At 47.1% G+C, this 26118-nt stretch overlaps 1 protein-coding gene across 2 annotated transcripts; it reads right to left on the reverse strand.

The window, feature by feature from the left end:
- Positions 1-201: 201 nt before the first annotated feature.
- On the reverse strand, positions 202-25754 carry shroom4 (shroom family member 4). Of its 2 annotated transcripts, XM_019871052.1 has the most exons (11): positions 25281-25754; positions 18548-18699; positions 11884-12069; positions 6599-9182; positions 6133-6191; positions 4264-4962; positions 3179-3817; positions 2943-3069; positions 2585-2857; positions 1721-1863; positions 202-878 (listed from the first exon to the last, which is right to left on the reverse strand). In XM_019871052.1, exons 1-11 carry the CDS (start codon positions 25551-25553, stop codon positions 722-724), a joined length of 5292 nt encoding a protein of 1763 aa, XP_019726611.1. In that variant the 5' UTR covers positions 25554-25754; the 3' UTR covers positions 202-721. The 2 variants fall into 2 exon arrangements, with proteins under 2 accessions (XP_019726611.1, XP_019726612.1); XM_019871053.1 differs by lacking the exons at positions 18548-18699; positions 25281-25754 and adding an exon at positions 13597-13913.
- Positions 25755-26118: the final 364 nt, after the last annotated feature.

Consider the following 26118-nt stretch of genomic DNA (forward strand, 5'->3'; position numbering starts at 1 on the left):
TCCCGACTTGACGGGCTGCTTTCCTTCGTGTCATACGGACAACACTCGCACAACTGAAAGTAAGAAATGAAGACGAAACTGCAACAGACTGCTCAACAAAAAGCATTTTTTTGACATTTAGATTCAAATGAAGGGGTTTGTATTTTGGTAGTGCGTGACGGGTTAACTGAAGGAACACAACGGCGCTGACACGAATCAGGATAGTGGGCACTTGGGACAAATTTTAATGGATGATGGCGAACAAAAAAAAAAAAGTTATCAACTTCAACTGAGTAGATTCATGCAGTTTACAAAAAAAAAAAAAAAGCATTTGTTACCAGCCATTCCAGCTATATTCAAATCCACTATATACACACACAACGTATACATTATAAACATGAGGCTCTTCTATACATTTATGTGAGCGGAGTGTCAAACTCCGCGCAGTAAATTAAAACACAGTGATATGATGCTATGGTGTCACAGACAAAACAAGAAACTGCAATTGAATGTGAAGCACCCAAAAAAAAAAAAAATACAACATAAGGCCTTTTTTTCTTTGGTAGTGAGATATGCGTACACGAGTGTCACATCTCGCATCAAGTCATGCTTGAAAGTGGCACAGGTGCTTCCATGTAGGGGTTGAACTGAGCTTGAATCTTTGTGCGGCAACCTGAGAAGCACAAAGTCTTCTTCTTTTTTTTTTTGCTCTCTACTTCAAGTGTCACTTCCAAGCATCCAGTCAGTAATGCCCGTAGCCCACGGACATTCCCAATCCCAGACCGAGGCCCAGCCCCAGACTCTCCCTGAGCCCCCTCAGCTGCTCCTCTCCCAGTCGGATCTTGTCTTCCAGCTGCTTCTGCTCCACCAGCAGGGCTGCCTTCATCTTCACAAAGTGGCTGAAAGGGGGGGGGGGGGCACACACAAGGCGGCTGTTATGTAGGAGCCATCATTTCAGAAGCAGAGAGGCTTTCTCGACTTTCACAAGCACTGAAACTCTTTCCTTTTATGTCCAACTGTCTATGACTTTCTTTTGTCTGCGACTGCTCCCAGAACGTTTAAGCAGTAGTTGTGGCCCAAAGGCTGAACGTCAATTAGCTTAGTGATGAAAAAAAACAAAAAAAAATCCGAACAACAAAAAAGCTAGCAAACATTTTTAGCCAGGTACTTCAGCTCGCTAAAGCTAGCTATAGTCCCACATTGATGCATTTAATAACCATCTTTTCTGCTCAGCATGATTTGTCATATTTAAATGTTTTGGTCATGTGATTAGAGAAATTTTGATTGTGAACTGGCTCCAGATAATCTGTGTCGCACAGATGCATTCTGTTACATTGCTGAGCAAAATTGCTTAGCATTGGTTATTCAAGCATATTATAGGTCAACCTTTTTTTTTATACTGAATTGGATGCAGTATACTTGAAGTGTACTTTTCAAACACTATGTTTGTATCAATTCCATAGAATTATGCTTAGGTATACTTGGCTTGGACTGAAAAGTATGCAGACAGATATTTGCAGTACACTTTTAAAACCTAATTTGTTCCAATGTAGGATAAAAAAGTACACCTTATATACTTATACTCAAGTATACCTTTTAATGTATACGTCATGTATACAATTTTTTCGAAAGCGTTCTTGGAATAGTATTGATGGTTTGTAGAAGAGCGATGGGATTAAAAAACAGATTAAGTGGAAGCGCCGGGAGGCAAATCCACAGCGGGGGCCTCCACTTGTTGTACCTGTAGTCTCTGTGCTGCTCCGGAGAGAGGCATCGGGCCAGAACCCGGCTGACGGCCTGCTCCCTGCGGTCGACGTGGTCCTTCAAGTCCTGGGCCTCCGATAGCTGCCTCATGAGCTGGCGCTTTTTCTCCAGCAGGGAGAGCTAGACGGCAACCAGAGAAGCACAATGTTGGAGTCAGTTTCCCTCAAGTGGAGGCTGTAGATTCTATCATTCCCGAAACCGGGGCTACTAAATTTTTGTGGTCATCGAACTGTTCCGGCCTTTTGCTAGCTCAGCAGAGATTGGGCGTTCTCAGAGTATTAGTCCAGCCGCACACTTCATATCACACAACACGATCGACCGGGCCATTCATAATGTAGAGACGGGTTTTCCTGGGCGAAGCTCTCAATTTACCGGTCGATCTACGTTCCGACCCTCACATCTGGTCACGAGCTCTGGATCATGACCAAAAGAACGAGATCCCGGATACAAGCGGCTGAAATGGGTTTTTCTCCGCAGGGTATCCGGGCTCTCCCTTAGAGATAAGGTGAGAAGCTCGGTCATCCGGGAGGGGCTCAAAGTCGAGCTGCTGCTCCTTCACGTCGAGAGGAGCCAGAGGAGGTGGCTCGGGCATTTGATTAGGATGCCTCCTGGACGCCTCCCTAGTGAGGTGTTATGGGCCTTGAGGACGACCCAGGACACGCTGGAGAGACTATGTCTCCCAGCGGGCCTGGGATCACCTTAGAATTCCCCGGGAAGAGCTAGAAGAAGTGGCTGGGGAGAGGGACGTCTGGGCTTCCCTGCTAAAGCTGTTGCCCCCGCGACCCAACTCCAGATAAGCGGTAGAAAATGGATGGATGGATGTGTTTTCCTGTCCCCTTACCCTCTCGTCATCATCGGTTTCAGGGTTGAGCATGTCGAGCGCGGTCTCCACCCTCAGCAGACGCCCCGACAGCGACAGCAGCAGGCTGACCACCTTGTCCAGGTCACCGATGAACATGCGGAACTTGTCCACCTCGTTGGGCTTGCACACGCCCACCACCATGCCCTCCACCTCTTCCCCCAGCTGCGCGTTGGCCCTGACGTCGTCCTGAAGCCCCCGCTGGGCTTCCCTCAGTACCCCCAGTTTCTTACGCAGGCTCTCCATCAGCTGTCTCTACACGTCGGAAAAACGTAGACAGAAAAAAAACCCGGTTCAGACGGGCAATCGTGAGAGAGGGGGTGACAGCGAGGTCGCATACCTTATAGGTAAGCTCGTCGTCCTCTTCCCGCTCTTTGTCGGCCAAGTCCTTCATCTGGGACAAGAGCTGAGCCTTGGCTGCCGACGTACTGTAATAAGAGGAGCAGCTGGAGCTCGCCCCGGACTGCCTGACAGGGGAGGACATCAAGGACATTACAAAAAGCGCAGGGCCTTCTTCTCGTCGCAAAAGCGGAATTTACACCAATTGGGAATCACATCAGAATGAATTCTCGTTACCTCTCCAAACTGTCAGTGTTGTGTTCGGCGTTATGGAAGGCACCCCTCCAGCTCTCCGTTCCCGACTCTCCCTCACTGCTGTGGGGGAAGAGCTCGTCCAAGCTCAGCCCCTCCCTGCTACTCTCCGGCTCCTCCTCCACGGAGCTGCACTCTGCCCGGACACCGCCCGCCGGATCAGCCTGCGGCTCAGGTAAGGTGTCGATGTCCGTCTCCAGGACAGTGGCCGGCAAAGCGAAGCAAGGAAGCTCGCTGGTGAGAGCCTCTTCCTCCACAGGAAGTCCATCATCTTCCTGGAAGTCGTCGATGTCCGTTTCTAAAGGCACATCCAGTTCCGCCTCTAGGCTGTGTGTGGGGCTCGGGCTGAGGGTCGCCTCTGACTCGGTTGCGGTTTCAAGAACCTTTGGTGGCTCAACACTCTGGATGTTTGAGCCCAGACACATCTCCTGCTCCTGCTGCTGCTGCTTGTCGTCCAGCGCAGAAAGCGATTCAGGAAGTAAAACGCCACCAAGGTATCCATTTGCCACGGCAGGTGGAAGCATGTTGGCGCTTTGAATTCTGGGAGACAGCGCTCTCGTCCACTCAGCTCCAGATGGCGGCTTGTCAGGATGCTCGATTTGACGACGGCTGCGGTTTGATTCACTGGAGACAAACGATATGAAAGCAATCACCAAAAAATACAACACACTTATTCACCAAGGGATGCGGCACGCTGGAGCGTGTGGCTAGCACGTCTGTTATGTCGGAGCTTCTGGGTTAGATGGACATCATGTAAGGTTTGTTGTTGTGCGCATTTGTCGACATGAGTGTTTCTCAACCTTTCTCGCGGCGCGGCGCGGCGCATCACATAAGTATCGTATTGGGCCGAATGTAAGACGGCCCTGATTATAAGACGGCCCCCACTTTTTCAGTCTTATTTTAATGCAAAAAACACCGTCTTATATTCGGGCCAATACGGTATCTCAGTGCCCGCCACAAAACAAAAATCACACAAACAGAAAAAATGGCGGCAATGGAAATCTCTGGTCTACGTGGCAGGCAACCTGTAGGGCAGTCGAACAAAAATGAGCCCAAGCATTTTAGCTGACCTGCTCTGAGGTGCCGGCGGTGCCGCAATCTCCCTCTCGTGCTGGTCAAAGAACGTCGGGACCACGGGCCTGAAGGCCCGCCTGGAGAACATGGGACTGGGCGGGGCAATGGAAAGGGAGAGTTGATGCCGATCGGGCGGGACGTGGGAGAAGGCGGGTTCTTGAGTCTGAGGCTGGTGGCAGCTGCAGCGTGGGCAACTCTCCACCACTTCCTGTCTCTGCGGCGGGAGGCTGTACGACCTCTGCCTGGACGGCTCAGAGGTACAATGAGCAGGAGGGTGCTGCTCTCCCGTGCAGGGATATTGCGGAAGAGCAGTCGAGGACGAGGCAAATAGCGTGTGGTGGGACGCTCGCCTGCGGTGGAATTGCTCCCACTTGGGCGGCGGCGGCCTCGGAGGAGGTTTTTTTTTCGTCCGGGTCAACGGGTCTTGCTCTCCGTCCGCTCGTTCCTCCACTTCGCTCAGCGTCTGGCTGGCGGCGGTGGAATGCGATGGCGACCATCGCTGACCGGCATCGATGTGGAGATCATTTTCGGACATGGTGCGCCCCCGTTGCGAAAGGGGGGCTAACGTGTGTCCGTTGCAGTCGTGTCGGTCGCCGACCACCCGTCGTGGGATCCGCGACGCATGGCGGGATGGCGGATGATGCCGACCAATGCTGTCCGGGGGCTGGGGGTCCCGTCTCCAGCCGGTGTAGTCTCTGTTGTGTGAAGAGATCAAAAGCACACACAAATCATGACAAATGGGGTCCAGGCTCTGGTGGACCAACAGGATGGCGAGGGCATCCTGTTGAAATTGTCTTTTAAAGAAGTTTAAATGTGTTCAAAGTGGGGGGTGATGGGTAACACTATCTCAAAAAAGTTTTTTTTTTATCTGCCCTCAGATTTTCATATAATTTTTGTACGGCATTTTTTTTCGAATTTGCGGGGGAGACAAACTTCTTGCCAATTTGGGAAGAAGCCCCAATTCCAATAAAGTAAAACACAAATAAAAACAACAGATTTGCAAATTGTGTTCAACCTAGACTTCATGACACGGACAAGATATTTAATGTTCAAACTGATAAACTTGATTGTTTTCAGCAACTTTCAATAATTGTTTGGGGACCGAGGACACTAAGTGGTGAAGCTTTAAAGGACGAATGTCCATTGTCGTATTTTATACGTCATAATGTGCCAGACATTTTCAATGGGCGACGGATGATGAATCCCTAAAATCCTTTTTGCAATTGTACGTTGAGGAACGTTGTCATCTTTGTCAATGAATGACTGAGCGGTTCAGGAATTTCTTTCATCCCTAATCATGACACCAACCTGTTCCCAGTTAACCTTTTCACCCGTGAGATGTTCCAACAGGTTTTTGATGAGCATTCCTCTCCCAGCCTTTTTTTGGCACGTGTTGCCGCCATCAAAGTTAATGATTATTTGCTAAAAACAATCAAATGTGTCAGTTTGAATCTGAAATAACTTTGTAGTGTTCCAATCAAAATATAGGCTAAGCATGATTTACAAATCATTGTATTCTGTTTCGATTTATGTTCAACTCCACGTCCCAACTTCATTGGAATTGGGTTTGACACCGAGTCCCACAATGAATGAAGTCATGCACGTCCTAATAAATAGAAATCCTCCGTCCAGCCAGCGGGTTACATTTTCAGTATGGATGACTGCTTTGCTTTCCACATTTCAAAGCTCATTCCAGCCAAACGACAGTCAAGCGTGACCGAGCGGGATTTCCTGCTGACTCCTAAACAATCCGACCACCTGCTCAAATTCTCCCGGGATTATTCACTCGGAAACAAATCGGGCAAAGATGACGTGAGCGTCCATTTGCGGAAAGGTGACGGAATACAACCAGGGAAGCGTCTCACCTCTCAGTCAGGCTGTACTTCCTGTTCAGTTTGCTTGTTTCATGTTGCCCGGCAGGATACTGGAAGGACATTTACAGGTAAGCACGACACAAAAGAATCCAACTCTTGTTAACTCATTCAGTACCAGCCAATTCTGGACCAAGTCTGAAAAGACGTTTAAAAACGTCTTTGGGAGTGAATGAGTTAAGTACGAGAAATAAAGTCGATGTTGTTTGACTCATTTTTATTGATTTATTTATACACAGAATATCTGAAAATAAGCAGTTCAAATGAGTTCAAATCCGGGTTAGATTTGGATCACACACGGACGGGCTTCAACATAGACATGAACTGTTGTGTTTCCAAACTCAACTGCGTCACCCCTCGGCCGCTTTGCTTTGTCTGTAAAGCGGACGCAGATTCCACAACAACCTCTGAAAGATAACCTGGCAACCCCTCGCGCAAAGCCCATCGAGGTTCGACTTACTTGTGTCGGGGTGTTGCGCCCCGCTGTGAATCCCTGGTGCAACGCTTGCTGTGATGCTCCGTCGACCGGGTAGAATGCAGACGCCGGGACTTGACTGCTACGGCTCAGATGGAAGTTTTCTCCGCGGTTGCTGTCTTTCATGAAAGAACCGCCGTAAAACTCTTCCCTTTCCCTTCGCATCTCGTCTTCTCGTTCTTTATCGAGACGGTCCTTCTCCTTTGCCCTCTCGAGCTGGAGCTCCATCTGGCGTTCCCGTTCCCACAGTCTCACCATTTCCTGTCGCTCCTTCTCCCCGAGTCTGTCTCGTTCTACTTCCCTTTCCTGTCTTTCCTTCTCCTGCTGCATCTCGATTTCTCGCAACATGTTGTCCCTCTTTCTCTCCCTTGCACTCTCTTCCCATTCTCTAACCTGTTCGCTCTCCTTCTTTGGTCTGTCTCGGCTGCTACATACCGATGGCCTCCTGTCTTCCATTCTGTTTGGAAGCAGGGGCTTTTCTTGTTGAACCCCGCCCTGATAGGAGTACCTCCGTTGGTTTGTGTACGGACTTTGCTCCCCTTTCCTGGGACTGGAGAGTCCCGACACCTTGGATCCGCCCGCAAACTTGCTCGTCTCCTCAAAAAACTTCCTCCGATCTGCAAATGGAAGGATGTCGGACTCCTCCGCTCGAGAACAGGAAGCAGAGCGGCCGCAGGAGGGTGCGGAAGTGGAAGTGAAGGCGCAAACGCCGTGCCTTGACCGGGTGACTCCTAAGACACTCTCTCCGACGGCGCCGTACAGTCGGCTGGTTCCGGTTGGTTCCGGTTGGAGCTTGTGCTCGGGCGTCCAACGCCAGCGGCGAGCTTTGCCCGCAGGAGCTGGCTCCTCCACAACTCGGACGCCAACACCAAAATTTGGAACACCGGTTTCCACAATTTGAACAGCTGTAGTTGTGGATGGTGAATTGTCACAGTTTTTTTGGATCGAAGGGATTAATTTCTCCTCCGGTGCGCAAGTCCGCTTGGCGGAAGCATGAGTCGAAGCAAATTGAGCGTTGGTTTCTCTTTCTGTAACTTCAGTGCCCTGATCTTCAGACTCGTCAGGGAGGTCCGCACCATCCTCTTCGTGGACGGTTTCGCCGCAAGAGAGCAATCCACCTGGGCCAGCGCTCCGCTGAAGTTGAGCCTTCTTCCTCTGGATCTCATTCCGGAGGTTGGTTGCGAAACGCTCGCTACGGCGGCGGTTTCGCCGATGGTTCCTTGACGGGTTTGGCTTTTTCGCGGCAACGTCGACGGCGACGCTGTCCTTCAAGTTGTTTTCACTTCTTCTCTCATCTGCCCTTTGCGCCTCCAGTAACGTGTCAACACTGGCAGCCGCACTAAGAGGCTCAAAATCTCCTCCGAGTATTTGGTCAGGAACCAGCCCGCCCTGTGTTGATGGTCCCGTTGTGTCCTCGGGTACGCTCACAGAGCGTCCCCAAGGGTGATGATGCTGAATGACTCCCATTTCTTCCTCCAAAAACGCAGATTCGGGGGTGGAGCTGCAGCTTTCGCCCCATTGGTTTGGCGGCTCCGGGCAATGTCTGTTTGACGGTTCTTGGCTCTCCGCTGGCCCTGGCGATACTGGACACCGCTGGCTGTGAGGAGCATCTGAGGGATAGGGCTGACCGTAAGGTTCTGGCGAGCAGTTGTTACTATTCAAGTGTGAACACTGAAGTTGTGTCTTTTCGAGGTCTTTCTGCCAATGAATATCTGCAGAGGCGGGGTGATTGATTTGAGACTGCTCAGGAACATCTAATGAGGCATGTGAAGTTAATGAAGCAGAACCAGCAGAGGCCTGAGAGAACTGATGTGTGGTTGTGTCCGCACCGCCCCTCATATCACATGCGCATCCTTCCGTTGGGCCATAGAAGCATTTTAAAGGCCCGCTTTGGCTGCCTTCTTCGACTTTGGGGAAGTCGTGATGAGTTCCCGGTACAGTGGTTGGAGAAAGCGCATTTTCCTCATAGGAAATATCTGTTGGAGCGGAAGCGCAATGTTTATTTGGAAGATGAGGGCAACTGGGGTTGTTCTTGAAACTGTCCCCGCTGTTTGGAGACTGGGTGGGATTGGTGTGCGCTTCTCGTCCGCATTCTCCATTTCTTCTGACGTCAAAGTCCTCTACCCGCCTGTCCTCCTCGTAAGAACAGGAGGAGGGCCTCTCTTTGACCTCCACGGGCTTCTGCTTGGGTCGGGTCAATGACCTGAACTTCAAACCAACTCGCTGCGCCTCGGCCCGGGCCTCGCCGTAGTATAAACTTCCGTCGGCGGTGGCGGAGGTCGGACAAGTCGGCCCTAGGCTTTGGAGGAAACTGTCCACGGGGCACACGTCACCGGGCCTGAGCGGCACCGTGGCGTAGTCGGACATGTTTGAGCTGGCGGAGAAGGAACTGTAGGCCGAGTCTCTCTGGCTATTGAAGAGTGCCGGGTCCACAGGTGAATTGTGCGAGTCGGGGTCAGGCTGCGTAACCGGCGTCGCTGTGTCCAAGCTCTCCATGGAGCCCAGGGAACTGCTCCGATCGGTGGACGAGTACGGTCGGCAAAACTGGCTCCACTGCATGGGCAGGTCACTTCAAGGAGACAGAGAAGGGATTTAGGAGACAAGAAAATGCAGCCATCCCATTCACATTGGTCTTCTTTCTACGAGACAGTGTTCAGAAAAGAACTCGTCCCGCATTACCCGCGCTAATCGACAGGTACACGTTTCAGGAAAAGACGATACAGCGAAGTAAAAAAAAAAAAAAAAAACCTTTTCCACATCTTTGAAACACATTTCTATTAGGTACACATTTCAGGAAAAGACGATACAGCGAAGTAAAAAAAGAAAAACCTTTTCCACATCTTTGAAACACATTTCTACTTATTAAAATTCGCATACACGTATTAAAAACGGAAAGCAGTGAGACAACGTAGCCATTGTCTCTGGGAATGAGAAGGAATGGTCAGCTGCCGCATACGTAAATGCCGTACTCGCTGACCTGGATGACACTGAGAGGAAGAGAGAAAAATGAGACAGGAGCAGGACAGGAAATGACAGTCACTCCTGGCCAACGAGGCGCAGCGTGGAACATGCAAGCCAGCCGCTTGGCACAGACGGAGCGGCACCAAACACATTTCGAGCCTTCGGGTTGTGACAAAAAAAAAAGGTCCCACACAAGCACCGTTTTTTTGGCCCTCTTCCCTTCTTTGTCCACTTGTTGTGGGAGTCACATGCCATTGTGCGTAGTTACGCGCCTGTGTGGATGAGATCAGGCAAAGGAACATGCACACACGCACGCACACTTCTTGCCATTTTTAACAAGAATGGGAGACTTGAGCCTAAAAGAGGCGCATGATTTCATTCATTCCCGTCGAACAAAGACAAAGGCTATTTGCTGTATTGTGAGTCAGTAAAGTTCCCGTTTCCGTCCAAGGACCAACAGTTTAATCTCCAGAAAAAATCATAACACAAATATGCCTACGTGCCAGCACACTAATATACAACAAAGAAGGAGGAGGAGTCAACTTGGAAGTGGAAATACACTAGAACAGTGGTTATCAAAATGGGGGACCTGGACCCCCCCCCCAGCGGTCTGCGAGCTAAAGCTTGGTGATTTGCAGAATAAATTGTCATGGGCCCTGGATGCTAAATAAACAAAACTTGTAAAACCAATGACTCCTCCCTTCCTTTGCTTCAGCCAATCAAAAGCTCGAATGTGATTGTGACGCATCATAGCATTAATCGAAATCTGGTTTCTTTACAACAAAGGTCATATTTCAGGAATACAGTCCTTTTTTTTTCACAAAACACAACAAATGGTGTATTATTTTCTAGAATACAGCCCTATTTTATTTTGTAGAAATAAAGGCGACTTTTCCACGAAAAAAGGCGCCCTATTGCAAGAATAAAGTTTTATATTTTTTAATTAGCTTGTTAAACTTTGCTCCCTCATTAAACTTTCAGAGGATCATAGGATGACTTTATCTTGGGAAAGGGTTTGCTGAAGTTGTTGGGGAAAAAAAAAATTGTCATAGAGTGGTAGTTTTGCTGGATTGGCGTTTGGATTTTGAAGGGGTCCTTGGAAAATGCCTTCCGTGTAAGGGGTCCTGGGACCAAAAAAGTTTGAGAATTCAAAACAATTCTGAGCTATTGGTTTGTGTTATTAAAAAGCAACGTGACTTGTGATTCACCCAAACGGCCGTCCGGACTGTCGAAACATTGTCAACGTTGTCGCTTGAGATGTCGACACGCTTTGGATGGAACGACGACTGCAGCCCCGGTGGAACAATCGAACACCAAACAAACGAAAGCCTCGTTGCTTGGCTCACAGACAGACAAAGAAGAGCTCATTAGGGGATCCGATTGGTTATCACACTCAAGTGTTGACACAGAGGGTTATAAATAGAACAAGGGCCTTCCTGCATGGGATTAAAACACCATGATGTCAACCGTATGCTCGCGGGTTTTGGTTTTGGAGGGGGCGGGCGGCAGTACTCCAATTGAACATTCCAGTGAATCCCAGTTAATTGGATTAGCATAGTTCATGGGTGCCAAAGCTTTTTTGGCCGGAGATCTACTTTTCAAGCCCACCAACCTTCCGCGATCGACTGTTACCACACATGCACACGCGCACAGGCATGCCATCGTGAGCAACGGCCATAACGACCCCTAACATAAACGAAACATAACAATAAAGTAGACACAAGAGTTTGTGTGTTTGTGAATAGGAAATCACCGTACCATTTTAAAATGCTTCTCCTGGCGCTCCAGCTTCCCATTTTTTTCCCAGTGCGATCGGTGAATCGTAAATGAAACAAAGTGAATGAGAACAATAATAATAATAAAGATGTATCGCAACAGCTCTGATCGCACGCTGCAATTGGAGACTGCTGACCGTTAACAACCTGCGCTGATGGGAGGTCACGCACCACAGTGGGTTAAAAGTGTCCTGCTTAAATACTTTTTTGTGAAAGTGAAACTGAAAGGATGCTTAGGACACAAAAATATGTATTATATTAATAAAATTCACACAGACACACAAATATTTTTTTTTGTTCTTGTGATCGATTTGGGACCATTCCATGGGCTACCGGTTGGGCACCTCGCCCATGGGACAAAACCAACCAATCAGGGGATCCAATCTGGCTTGTGATGACATAAATCAAATGATAGTTTTTTACGTATACTGTCAAAATTACAAAATAACTCACGGTTTTAAATCTGCAAAATAGCGGTGGCGTAAACGGTTCACCATGATTAATCAGAAGACGCGTCAGATTAGAAAGGCTCACCTGTTGTCACTCGTATTCCAGGTTAGCGTGCAGGCGCAGGGGTGGAGCTGCATGGCAGGTGGAGCAGGAGGCGGGGGCAACGGGGGGGAGTCGGCCGGGAGAGGGGGGCAGGGTGGGGGAGGCGGAGGAGGTGGGGGCAGTTCGGTCGGAAGCCAGGAGGGAGCCCTGATGTGTGGGATGCTGCGCCTGCAGAGACGAGCGGGAAAAAGGTGAACGATCAGCGGCGTGTACACACTACTCACAAAACGTTCGGGATATTGGGCTTTGGGGTAAAATTTCACACTATCAACTTTCCAGGGGAACTTCAAATGTTTCACTAGTTTTGCTACAGGACAACTTGCTGTTGTCCAACAAAGCGCTGGACACTGCCTAAAAGATTTAATGACGCAATTAGAAACGGTACTTGAAGAGTACTCATGTCACACTGCTTGTCACGCTCCCAACTCTCCGCCTATGCTTTGTCTAGAAAATTGTTTCAAGTACACCTCTGCATAACATTGTATTACCATTAACAATGACAAAACGAAACAAAAAACAGGTCAAATTACAGCAACAAATAACTTTTCTTGTTTTTTTTAAAATATCTCTCTGCCTTTCTTTTCATCCCTGTTAAATATTTTTTGTATCTGCTAAAGGTTTGTTCACTGCACTTAAAATCTCCTGCTGTGTATCCATGTACGTGTTGTCGGTGCAAAACAACAACAAAAAAAATCCCTTTACTTTATACTCCCTTGCACATACTCTGACAATGAGTGACAGCACCCCTGCCACCTACTGTAGTGGATGTGTAATTACAATTCAGTCCGGCAAAAAAAAAAAAGTATGTTCCCTAGGGTCACACGTGCCCCCCGCACTGACATTGCACCATGGCCCCCCCAGGAGGGTCTGCCCCACGATTTGAAAAGGACTGGTATACATGTATATATACCTGAATACACACTACATCAACTGGTCACAGTTGATCTCACAAACTAAACAGTCAAAATCTGACATGACACCATAAATTCTTGTCTGCTTGTCATTGCACTAAAATGCACCCTAACGCCCGCCCTTGAAGAAAACAAAATGATGGAAGGCCGGATGTTGGGCACCATGAGGGAAAAGAAAGGAAGGGAAAGCCTTTCTGATTGTTTTGGGTAACGCAGAAACATTTCCGTGACAAGCACACTCATCCTCGCACGTCTGGAACAAAGCACCCAAGCGGGAAATAAACAAGCGCTAAGTTTTGCCTCACCCGCAACTTAGTGACGATTCAAAGCGATACCTAAATGAAGAATCGGTTTTCTGGACCATTCCAGAAATTCTGGCTGTTGCCGTGCCAGGCAACGACAACTGCACGCTCGCTCTCGCCTCATCCCAATGAAACCTTGTTGCAAAGACTTTTGTGGAGGTTCCAAAAAGCGCTTTGGATTTACTAGAGGCCGACACTGAACCCACGATGAACGACAAAGTTGAAATCGTGACAGAAGTCCAAAGCGAAGAGTCAGAATTGAAAGAGAGATCTGCTGGAATGTCCCACTTGGTGGCAACAGTTGAGCGATAGCGCAAAAGGTCAAGGCGCATAATCTGAGTCACACACACACAGTCTCGGTACACATTACATTAGCCCGCCAATGCCAGACAAAAAGATAAGCGGCCAGACGTAGACGATAAGAGCTTCTGCCGCTCACAAAGGCTCCACAAGAACTTGATCGAGTTGACGCGAAAACCCACCCGAGTGATGAGCAGAAGCATCCAGAGGCACATTTCAAGTTCAACGCATTCGCTCCCCAAGTCCAAACAATGAAGCCTGTGAGATCCCGGATTCTGGGATCAAGCCCCTCCCTTCCACTGGAACCGGCGCGACCGGAGCGCCCGGCTGTGGCCACCAGGGGGGCTCGGAAAAATGCTCCCTGCAAGGAGCCCGCGTCGCCCGCGGCTCCAGACTAAGCGGGAAAGCCCTTGCGTGGATCCTCACGTCCCCTCTCCATTCTCCTTCCCCCCTACTTCCTCACTCCTACTTCTCGCTGGAAGGCAAAATGTGACTTTTTCTTGCTCCCACCCTCTCTCTCTCTCCCTCTCTCTCTCTTTCTTTCCCCCCCACCGTTGCCTGCCTCCCTTGCATGCAGGATGTGTGAGTCAGTCCAAGGGGAAGTTTGCGGAGGGCAGATAAAGTGCGGCACCGCCACTAAAATAATAGCAAAGGGTTCCGCAATATTGTTGTTTGATGGGGAGGAAAAATGCAGAGGCACTTCCTCCTAAGTGGCTTTGAGTAAAGATGACAGACGAGGGGGCTTTTTCCATTCCCAAAACAAGATCTGGCGAAAGACGAGCACCGAACGAGAACGGTCGCTCTGATTCAAATATGACCAAAATAACGAGCCGACCACCGGAAAGAATTTCTGCAGGTGGAGGTGGTCCTCAAACTGGTATCTAGTGACCTACCCATCTCGGGCTTCGGAAGGGACGGTATTTCAAGTCCACCCAATAAAGTTCTGATGTTTTAGTAGGCTTTTCCTGAGCCCCTGTCTCGTGCGAAACGTTTTTCAGAATTACTGGGACTCAGTAATCTGCAGTAATGTTAATCGTTTCTTGTAGAGAATAAAGAATATATGCCTGTGAAGATTGTTATGTTGTCTGTCTACCTGTGCTGCTGCACTTTGTGTTCAAATTGCTTAAAGGATAATGCTGCCCTTTGTTGGCCTGTTTATGGCGTTTTGGATTGTTTGTTAGCATTAAGATGAACTGACTTATCTGAAGCAAAGCAATGCGGTTGTTTTAAATATTCACAGGATCATTTACTAGCTTGAAGCCTCTTTTTTGAAGCTTTGTTTTCCATCCGCCAAAGTGCCACTTCTTGTTGTGCCCATAGTTATGCGGCATGTATTTAACAACAACTAACAACCTGAGGCCACAAGTGGCCTCAAACGATTTCCTGGGCAGACTCCACGAGGATGTATGTTACATACATGCTTGTCAGATTCCTGACATTCCGCATGTTGCCTTCAAAGGGCTAACACGGGAAAGCCGAAACAAGCTCACTTCCTCCACTTGTTGCCATTGTGTCGTTGCCTGCCGTTGGGAACTATTTGTTTGCTTTACGGCTCTCGTGGTGTGTGTGTGTGTGTGTGTGTGTGTGTGTGTGTGTGTGTGTGTGTGTGTGCGCGTTCGTGCAATCAGTTTATCATCACACAATTTTGGACACAGGCACTAATTACACCTAAAGGGAATGATGAAGTGTTTGGTTAAAAAAAAAATGCTGATATAATTTACTTTACATGAGCCAGAGCTACAGCTTGTGGAGGCCTAAGGAAAATTACATTGGCATAGCGACACATAAAGGCTGAAATCTGATTGGACAAAAAAAAAAAAAACTAATTAAAAATCAGATTGGAAGCAATGTAGCCAAGAAGAAATGCAAGCAAAAAAACATCTGCGCATGCTTGGTGCATGAGATGCGATACGTTTGCCCTATTTTTACCGTTTAGTCCTTGGGTGAATTCGGACCACAGTAATGGCAAAAAAAAAAAAAAAAGTAGTGTATAAAAGTATAAAACAAAAGTCGGATGGCTATGTATACATGAAGACAGAGACATCACTCCTCAGCCGTAATATCAGTGGTTCTTCACAGAAGATAAAGAACATGCAACTAAATCCTATTGCATTGTCAGTCTACATGTGTTGTGGCACTGTTAGTGCTTAAAAGAGAGAGAGAGAGAGAGAGAGAGAGAGAGAGAGAGAGAGAGAGAGAGAGAGAGAGAGAGAGAGAGAGAGAGAGAGCTGTCTTGAGGAATCCCAAGAATGTGTATTGGTGGTTTGGGGGAAGCAGTGGTGAGGGGGTCAGACTATTGTGTTGCAAGCTTCTTGGCACCGCAGACCTCTGTCCTGCACAGGTCCCAGAGAGCCAGTGGCACTACACCGATACAATGGTGTATATATGTGTGTGTGTGTGTGTGTGTGTGTGTGTGTGTGTGTGTCCATTGAGTGGTCTGCAGTCAAACTACCAAACAATCCCAAGCATACATGTGAGCCAGCAAAAGCCTTTGTGGCGCTCTGAACCAGCATCTGCGAACAACAGATAAGCAGCAGTCAGCAAGCTCAGCGCAAGCCTTGTGATTGTTTTGCATGGACCAACCGGCTGCAGCTGTGCTTCATTCGCAACTGGGTACGAATTGCTCTTTCCATTTTTGAGTGGCAATCGAAAATAATCGGACTCTATCCTGGGATGCAATTTCAAATGACGGCATAATTGACATTTCCAAACGAATGATACACCGATTTGTGTTGTCCCCTCGGTGGCCAACTCCACATTGGTCCCGCTGCACCCTCCAGGCTTGCCCTCGACGCTCCGTTCCGCTTCCTATTCCATCAACGGATGTTCACTTCCCATCGAGGTAGCTGTGGCAAAAGTGCTCACATGCCATATTCAACTTGAAGTACAGATAAATGTAAAAAAAAAAAAAAAAAAGAGAGACTCATAAAAGTAGAGCTATTAATTGACTCCTGTACTTTAGCTTGAACAAAAGCACAGATGACAAAATGTACTTTTAAATATTCAATGTAAATGTACAAGACAAAAAAAAGCTTTGATCATGAAATGGGGAGAAAACAAATCCATAAATTGGACCTGAAAGCCAAATATCCCTAACATTTGGTGAGCAGTGTGCTTGTATACGTTTTTGCAGGCCAGAAGCCGCTGTTTTCTTTGTTTTTTTTGTAGCCTGGCAAAACACAACACAACACACGTTTGCAGCCGACATGCTCAAACAATTTGCTTCAATAAGGCCGTGGCTGGGGAATATCTTGCTTCTCCGAATCCGTTGCATCATTGTTAATGATTCCTGGGTCACAGCACTGCTCTAGAACTCCGCAAGGTGTCATGAGTGCATAAAAAATAAATCCTCCAGTAAAATACACAGTCAGGAAGCCTGAATAAGACACTCAAGTACAACATTTGTACTTGGTTGCTTTCCGCCGCCGCAAAAACACACATCTTGTTCTCTCCTTCCCTCAAATGTCCATTGTTGGACAGGACGCGACTTTGGGAAGAAGAGGAAATTGCGCACAAGTGGAGGAATGTCCATTTGCGGCGGGTCTCTGAAAACAGGAAGGACAGCGGGAGGAACATTTCCAGGTGAAGGCGACAAAACCTTCCCAACGAACTTTCCCATTCACAAATGAATGACGGGGACTGTTACGGAAAAAAAAAAAAAAAAAGAGCGAAAAAAGTTCAAGTGACCACAGTCATGTTGGGATGAAACCCGCGAAAAAGTGAGTGAATGTGAACAAAGATGGCACTTTTTCAGATTTGCATTCTTGAACCTCGCTGGCTTGTTTAAGCACACCGTGTAAAAAAAAAAAAAAAAAAAAAAGCATCGGTGCTGAAAACGGACCCGAACATAACCCGCCATCCCCCCGAGCACATGGAATTCCCGTGGTTTCCCTTATTTAGCGCAGCGCCTCTTTCTGTCGGGAAACTAGGAAGCTGGATGGGAACATCTTGGTTAGGAGTGATGCATTAATTGTCCATCACAAGATTTAAGAATCCATCTGCGATCTGATCAGCATCAGTCCAGAAACACACACACATAACCGCCCCCGCCCCCCAACAAAAAAAACATAACACAACCACAATATCCCAAAAACATTACAGAGCCTCCTGCAAAAGAGGAGCTTGGCTTCCACACACTAACACCATCCAGCAAAAATCCAAAATGCTGTATGAGGGTTTGCGCATGGCTCCTGCTTTTATGTTCCTCAAAAAAGTCACAAAAACAGGGCTGGGAAAACTTTGGGACTCCAAGGCCACATTGTCTTATTTATTTTTTTAAACGGGCAGATGGGACAACTCAGTCAGACGCTTCAAATATTGATATAAAACTGGTTATTTTTGGTTAAAAACAACACATTCACATTTATAAAATGTCTAATCACTTTATAAATAATGATTGAATTAAATAAGTCATGAAAATGTAGACATTTATTATACCGGTTTGGGCAAACTTTGGTGCTGTGATTGGACTCATTACATTTTTAAGAAGGGACAAGATCACGAATAAATGAGGTTAAAAAAAAAAAAAACTCATGTTGATTTCATCAACAACAACAAAAATATTTTTTCCCCCAAACGTTATCATTTATAAAATGGAAGCTAGGCTTTCATGAATCTGCTCCAAAAAGTCAAACTAAAACCAAATCATACAAAAACCAAAGCAAGATTTCCAATCAGAAATAATGTTAATCCAATTAATCTGTTCCAGAAAGCTAAAGATATTAAGCAAAATATCAATTTTTTTGAGAATATTGGCGATTTAACATATAGAAAGCAATATAGAATAAATACAAAGGACAAATAAAATTGATAAATGAGCTTTAAACAGCAATTTTACTTTTTATAAACATAATATTGAAATTTAAGCCAATGCACGGTCTTCTTTACCCATGTAAGCATTCGTTAGCACCCTCTATTGGTAAAAGGTTTATCCTGCAGCTAAGCAGTGAATGACTGAAGCTTCACTGAGTGACCGGGATGAAACGTTGCCTCAAAAAACAGTCGTAAAGCAAATCTCAAGAAATGTGGGGCATACGAAATCCGAGGATTGGCTTTAAATGTGAAGGTAAGTACAAGCTACAAGACTGATTTCAAGCTCATTGTGGTTGCAAAAACGGATGTGACGATTTTTACCTCCTGACGGCAAGCTTGAGGATCCTGTAAGAGCCCTTGATGAGGATGAGCGCCTCCTGCCGGCTGCCGTAAAGAACCGAGCCGTTGATGTTAATCAGCTCGTCGCCAACTTTCAGCCTCTCGCAGCGGGCCGCCTTCCCTCCCTCCTCGATCTGGACCACACACACGTACACACACGGGGAGAAAGTTATCGTCAGGCGCGAACTTGTGAGGCGAGTGTCACCATGGCAACTTTTCCTTTCTTTGCAGCGCATCTTGAGACGGCCCGCACAAACTCACATTCCTCTACAATGCGTGTGCATGTGCGTGCATCCAGACAGAGTGAGGTCACATTCAGCATTTGAGAACGCGAGACAGAGAAGAATAGCTTCTCTGTGCGCTTTCCACACACACACACACACACACACACACAGGTCAGACACACCCTTTTTTTTTTGAAAGTCCAAGTTGTAAATTCACTTCATTTGTGTGTGTGTGTGTGTGTGTGTGTGTGGTGTGTGTGTGTGTGTGTGTGTGTGTGTGTGTGTGTGTGTGTGTGTGTGTGTCTCGTGGCTCACTGCCCATGATTGTGCCCTGGAAAAATCAAGAAAATCCCACATTGGCAACAATCTGTCAGCACTCCACAATCACCTGATGCACACATGCGCAGGCGTGCGCGCACACGCACACACAGCTAACTGTATTTAACAAGAGCCTCTTTCATCACAAACAATCACCGACAGTCTGATGAGTGTGAGTGTGCATTTGTGTGCTCAGACAGACAGATTTACACACTTAAACTACCATAAAGTGCAGAAGTGTGTGTGTGTGTGTGTGTGTGTGTGTGTGTGTGTGTGTGTGTGTGTGTGTGTGTGTGTGTGTGTGTGTGTGTGTGTGTAAGGCGGTGCCTATGCGCGAAAAGGCTGTAAGTGAAACCTTACATTAGTGCGAGGTCGAGACCGAGAAAATAACAGGATTCTCGCTGGGAGAAAGTCTGTCAACTGTGTGTGTGTGTGTGTGTGTGTGTGTCTTCGCACACATGGAAAAATGACACAAGCACTGCAAGTGCAACACGCGTGATTTGTTTGAGGATTCAATGATGCAGCGACACAAAAATAAAAGTATTCGGTCATTCTTTATCCTCTGCAGAGAATGACGAATATCAGTGCCATACTGATGAGCTAAGAGGAGTTGAGATGCCTCAATGAATTGTATGCCTTGGATTTTTTTCTTATTCAAATCCACAATTTCGAGTGGGGTTGGGGTGCTGGAACGGATTAATGGCATCTTTATTCATTTCAGTGGTAAATGATGATTTGGGATACAAATGCTTTGAGAATCAAATGTGACAAGTGCATCCAACCTTCATGTATTGATATAAAGGGACGAAATAAGTACAATATCAATTAGAAAGAATCTAGAATGAGTTGCTTGCGTGTGTCCGTGCACACAAAGTGCTACCCGACCAAAATGCGCCAAATGTTTGTCACCCTGTCCAGGAGAAAAGAGTTCTGGAGGCTCCTCGGACCCCTACTTTAGGTGTCCTGACCACAGATGGGTCCAAGTCAAACATGCTCTCAAGGAAGTATCAAATCTTAACCTCCCGGTCTCTCGCCATTATGTCTTGAGCAAGAGCCAAGGCGCGTGTTTTTCACCCGATAACTGTACACCACCTCTCTGAGCTTTCAAAATGCGACAACAAGTCGTCATGTGGTGGCGCTATCACCCCCCCCCCCCCCCCCCCCCCCCCCCCGGGCGTTAGCCATTCAGAAGAAGAACATCTGTGAGCGTTTGAACCACAACAAAGCAGCCCTCAAAAAGAGTTCAAAGACCTCCAAGTGGTGAGGCCTCCTTGGAGAACAAGGAGAGGAACCCGCTGCACGCTGGACAAATACGCTTTGGACCTCTGCCCTCCGCTCGCAGCCGTGTGAGCTTCTCCTCCCTTCCTCATACAAGGCCTTCTTTATCAAGGCGGGATGAGGGGAAGGGGCCCACATGGAAAAAGGAAAAACTCCCACGCTCACGCACCAGCCGCAGGTTACGAGCCGCCGCCGCGGCCGCCGGTCGCACTTGTTATTTTCTTGCTTGATGATGCGGGTAGTGAGCCAGCTTCAAATGCGCCGGCGCTACCGTCAAGTGAGCGCCGGCGCACTTTTAGCTGTTTGTTGAATAGGACAGTCAAATATGCAAACAAAATAACGACACTTGCGAGGAGAAAAGACGCTAAATAGATGTTGTCGGAGGTCTTGTGGTCACTCGCTAGGCCACTCCCCCTTAAAGGCACACATCAACACACAAACCACATGCCACTTTCGGTTTCATTACACTTTAGGAAAGCAGTTGAATTATCTTTTAATATTTCACATCACAGTGACTGCCCGAAGTTGTGTTTGGCGAAGTTTCAAACTGTGCAACACAAAACCCAACTTGATGTTCCCAAAGTAGCTCCCATGACTGGAGCAGGAAGGGGCGGAGTCGGGTCGGTGACGCATACAATGAGAGTTTTGTCTCTCATTTTCCACCTCCGCCTTGACTCGACTCTCGCCGAGCTTCGCCGCCGCTGCCCTTCGCTCGATTGCCCCGCCCAGCAATTCAAAATTTCAAAGTGGCAAGAAACTGTAAACATGACAACGGCAACAAAATGGGAGGATGACAAAGCAGGGCTGATGGACAAGCCGAGCAGAAGCGCAATGAAATGTTCCCGGCGAGAATGAATCATGCCGTCGTGTGGCGAAGAAGGCAACATTTTGCAGCAACACACAGACCTGACATCCTCAGAAAACAATTTTTTTTTCTTTTTTTTATTTTGCAAAACCTTCCATAACCACAATTCCAGGAAGCCAGTCAATGGAGGTCTTATACAAGCGCTTCCAGGAAACAACTTTCAGATAGGGGGGGCGAAAAAAAAAATTGCTTCATTCAGCTAGTTCAATATGAAATAATTTCAATTGAAATCACTTGAGTTAAAATTACACTTATTCGGTACTTAATGTCATGTTGATATTTTAACATTCATTGCTTCGATTATTTCGAGCTGCATCTATTCTTGGCAATTTTGATATTCTTTCCATCTGAAAAGCGCTACTTCTATTGTGTGTGTGTGTGTGTGTGTGTGTGTGTGCGCGTGTGTGTGTGAGGTTGAACAGCATCCGTCGAACGCGACTCACTCGCGATAAACAGCAGTTTGGCAAATAGTCAACAGGTGGTCAAAAAGAGGCTTTGAACTTTCAAATCACTAGCTTAATGCAGACGCTAACGAGCGATTATGTTATATTAGTTCTCGTCTGCAATGGACGACTGTAATATTAGTGCCGTACTGATGAGCTGAGAGGAGTTGTAACTTTTTCATTGAGCGGGATATCCATTTGTCTGTCTATACTGCCCCCGGGTGGCCAAAGCGGAAACGAGCAACACAATGGCCGTCCAGCTGACAATGTGACCAAAAAATGGTTTGAATTCATTTTCATTCCACAAACCCAATTCCGATGAAGTTGGGATGTTGCGTTGGGCACAAATAAAAACAGAAAATCTACAAAGACTTTTCTTCTGTCGTGTGCTCAACTCAACATAGATTGAACATGACTTGTAAATCATTGTTCATATAGATCATATTACCGTGTGCATTTATCAAATACGAGATCACGGAATGCTATTTTTTCCTGATTAAAACCCAAATTTTTGATTGCATTTCGTGGAGGGCTCCAATGGATTCAAGGCAATTTCACAACAAATTCAACTGGCATCTTAAGACACTGTCGCTCAGCTTTGAAATGGAGCAACAACAACAAAAAAATCAAGGGCCTCAAATTGACTGGAACCTCCGCTGGCTGTCCAGACGCCGCCTGGGAGAAAGCCCTTAAGGCTCCAGATTACAGATAGACACATTCCAGACCCACCCCAACATGCACGCACGCACACACACACACACACACACACACACACACACTTGAACGTCAGCACACGATATGCACAGAGACACACCAAAGTCCAGAAATCATTAGACAGGATGCACACGAACTCAGCAGGGAGACCAACAACAAACTTGTGTAGGTACACAATGTTGTCTGAAAACACACGCACGCATGCACACAATTCTTTGTCGCATGGGTCCTGCAAGGTGCACTTGCTTCATGAATACTTGCCGTCTCGCTCATCATTTTTTACACAACTGCCCCCCCCCCCCACACACACACACACACGTTTCTGCTGTGTCAGGAAAGTAGCACGCGCACGCCCCGGACAATAGCATCTCTATCTGATGGCATCCTTGTCTACCCCCCACAGAGAAGACCGTGGGGGCTACTTTTATTGGAATGTACAGACGAAAACACACACACACACACACACACACACACACACACACACACACACACACACACACACACACACACACACTGGGGTCATTGGATTGCCCACCTTCCAGCACTTGTCCAAAAATTCTTTGGCACAGTTTTGTGTCAACATTGACAGCAGCAAAGGGAAAGAAAAAGATGAGAGGAATGCGCTTCCCCCTCACCGGTGGTGTCTCCTTTGAATAGACAAATGTGTGCGTGTGTGCATGTACGTGTGTGTGTGTGTGTGTGTGTGTGACCAGGAAATCTTGCCCCACGTGCCAACTTTTCCACATCTGAGCCACCGCTGCCAAGAGGTGGCTAATTGCAAAACGTTTTCTATTTGCCGGGCATGTTGAGCAAGCCAGTGACGTGCCCGCCGGCCCGCCGGCCTACGTGCCGTCACACAGCTGATGATGAGTGTGTGACGCACACGCGCGCGCGTCTGCACACACCCCGCCGCAGCAGCAATTTGTTGTGCTTCTGCTGCTGGAATGTTGGCCAAATGGCTTCTATCCTCCTTCTGCTGTCTTGGGGAGGCAGGAGGCCACCCTTCCCCCAAGCTGCCCCCCTCAGACTAAGTGCATACACTCTCAGGGCCAGGGCACATGCACGCGTGCGCACACACACACACACAAATTTCTGTGTATGTGCGTAACTTTTGGAACTCTCTCACACGGAACCAGAACAGCTCACAAAACCACTCAGACGTTCTGAGCTTGACATAGCCACAGGACGCAAAAAAAAAAGCTCCAGAGTCCAGTTTGATTTTATCTCTCCCACTCACATTTTCCCAGCGTGTGTGTGTGTGTGTGTGTGTGTGTGTGTGTGTGTGTGTGTGTGTGTGTGTGTGTGCGCGTTTCCAGATGAATGAGCTATGCTTTTCCACTGCCTGGCCCGGTGAATGGAGGCGCGGACGAGGCAAAATGTACACACCACAGACACACGTATGCATACACATGCCATAAACACACACGCGGCCACCCACAGGAGAACACGCGCCAATAATGACTGGCAGCAAAAGTCAAACAGGCGCACGGATTTCAAGCAGTGTGACAACAAGCGCAGACAACGAAGTGACGGGATCCCGCTCCCCTGCTTGCCGATGACGAGTCACGCAAAGAATGACGGCACGGATTCACGTCACACGGCAAAGTTCCGGGGCTTTCCTTGACTTTGGTTCAAAAGTGGAAAAAAAAAAAAAGCCTTGTCCGTAAACAAACACAATGGAGCTCGGCTTCTGTCTCGACAAGCTTTTTTTCCTTCTGATGAAGCAAAACCAACAAATGTCATCATTAGTATTTTTTGAAATAGCGTCATGATTGATAAAAAGTGTGCCGGTTGCACTTTCTGCCTCCTTTTGTTTCCGAAAATGAAGGCGGATTACGGTACTAAAAGTCACAGCAGACAACATCAACCAGCCATGATTCTGACTTTCTGTCCTCATCATAAACGTACTACATCACAAAGCTATCGCCTTTCAAGTTCCCGAGTCACACCTTTGTCATTCGGACTCGGCTTTCCGCTTGATCTTTACACTGTCGTTCCGATTCTCCATCATTTGGTCCACTTGAAATAACATTGACATGTCATAATCAAGTCAGAGAAGTAAGATTTCCATCCGGACTATTGTGGACCTATCCATTAACTTTGGGAGAATAATTTGATGCCAGGAACACGTTCGGACCATCAAGCTAACGATCGCGAGCTGTTGGTTTACCAGAACAACAAAACGCAAAAAGTAAGCAGCTTCAATGTTAATTCAGAAATAAAGCAAATTATTTCAGGTTTTTTTCTATTAATGTGCCAGTTATCAAATTGGGTTTTGTACATATTTGCCAGTAAAATATTTAAGAAGCGTGGCAATTTATAGATGACCATACAACTAATCAACTGTAAATATTCTCATATTCATTTGTGTTTTTTTTCCCCAAAATAAAAACTTTTGCTGATTTTTGACGGACCAAACCAGTAAGTGAATCCAAATCAATTTAAGGTTGCGCATCTTCTGCATTGTCACTTTTTGAAATTCTGTCCTGTTTTTGAACAAAGGGATGAAAATGTAACAAAAGAAATATATTATCTGATCAATCCATAAATCAAAGAAAATCACCTTTGACAGATTAATAATTCAAATGTTACTTAAAGCGCTCGAAAAAAATGAATAGTATTACTTTTAACTTATGCACAGGAGATGAACCCGCACTTCCTGGTGGCTTCTTTTTTTTTTTTTTTTTTTTTTTAATCCAAGTATCTGTGCATCCACTTCCAAGTATATTTTTGCCCGCTTCGCTAAACAATCCCAACAACATTCGAATACACGCGTACGTACTCCGTGCAGAAGTGAGCTGGGATGGAAGAAAGCGAGCCACGTTGGGCAACAATGCAAAAGGGCAGCAGGCAGGCAGGGAGTTAGGACTCACTTTGGTGATGACGAGCGGCTCTCCGTGCTCGGTGCCCCCCTTGAGCGTGAAGCCCCACGGCGCGCCGCCACTCAGCTGCACCTGAACGCGGTGGAAGGAGACGAGCTGCTCCACCGTCTCCATGCTGCCGCAGCTTCCCCATCGGCGCCGAAGCCACAATGGATGCACGCGCCGCGGACCAACAGACTCAAGCAGGGCGGCTCGAAAGAATGGGAGGGACTTTGGCGAAAGTTTGGAAAGCGAGTATGAAGCCACGCCCACCGGCCCGACCATTTAGGGCGTGATTGACGACACGCTCCGCCAATGGGAAGGCAAAAGTTGTCCGTGTAGCGGCAGCCCAACCAGTAAACTCTTTCTTCACACTAACAAGACAATTCGATGCATTACTTGTGAATCAATAAATTGTAACGATTAGAAGTTTTGTCATGTCAATAGTAGTACTGGTAAAAGGCAGTTGTCGACGAGTGCGCAGGTTTGCCTCATTTGGAATGTTATGGAGTTGGTCTTTCTGCGAGTTTGCACAAGTGTCAAAAATATCATCTTTAAGCACTAAAAAAAACTAATAGTTGAGAAAAAGCACTCCAAACTCAAATTTAACACCCACCCAAGAGTTCTTGCAATTTATTGTTCTTGCTGTATGTACACTTTTTTTTCAACTAATAAATTAATAAACTAGACGTAGTTAGGTTCATTACCTGCATGGTGTGCTAGCTTATTTTGTTAGTCGACCTAGAACAAAATATTGAGTCACCCTAGTGAGAGCTTTATAACTTGAAATGCTGTGTGAAGCTCTTAATGTGTACATTTGTGAATAATCGCTCAAGGGGGGGGGGGGCTG

Source organism: Hippocampus comes, unplaced genomic scaffold (assembly GCF_001891065.2).
Source record: "Hippocampus comes isolate QL1 unplaced genomic scaffold, H_comes_QL1_v1.1 scaffold83, whole genome shotgun sequence".
In the NCBI taxonomy this organism is placed as follows: Eukaryota; Metazoa; Chordata; class Actinopteri; order Syngnathiformes; family Syngnathidae; genus Hippocampus; species Hippocampus comes.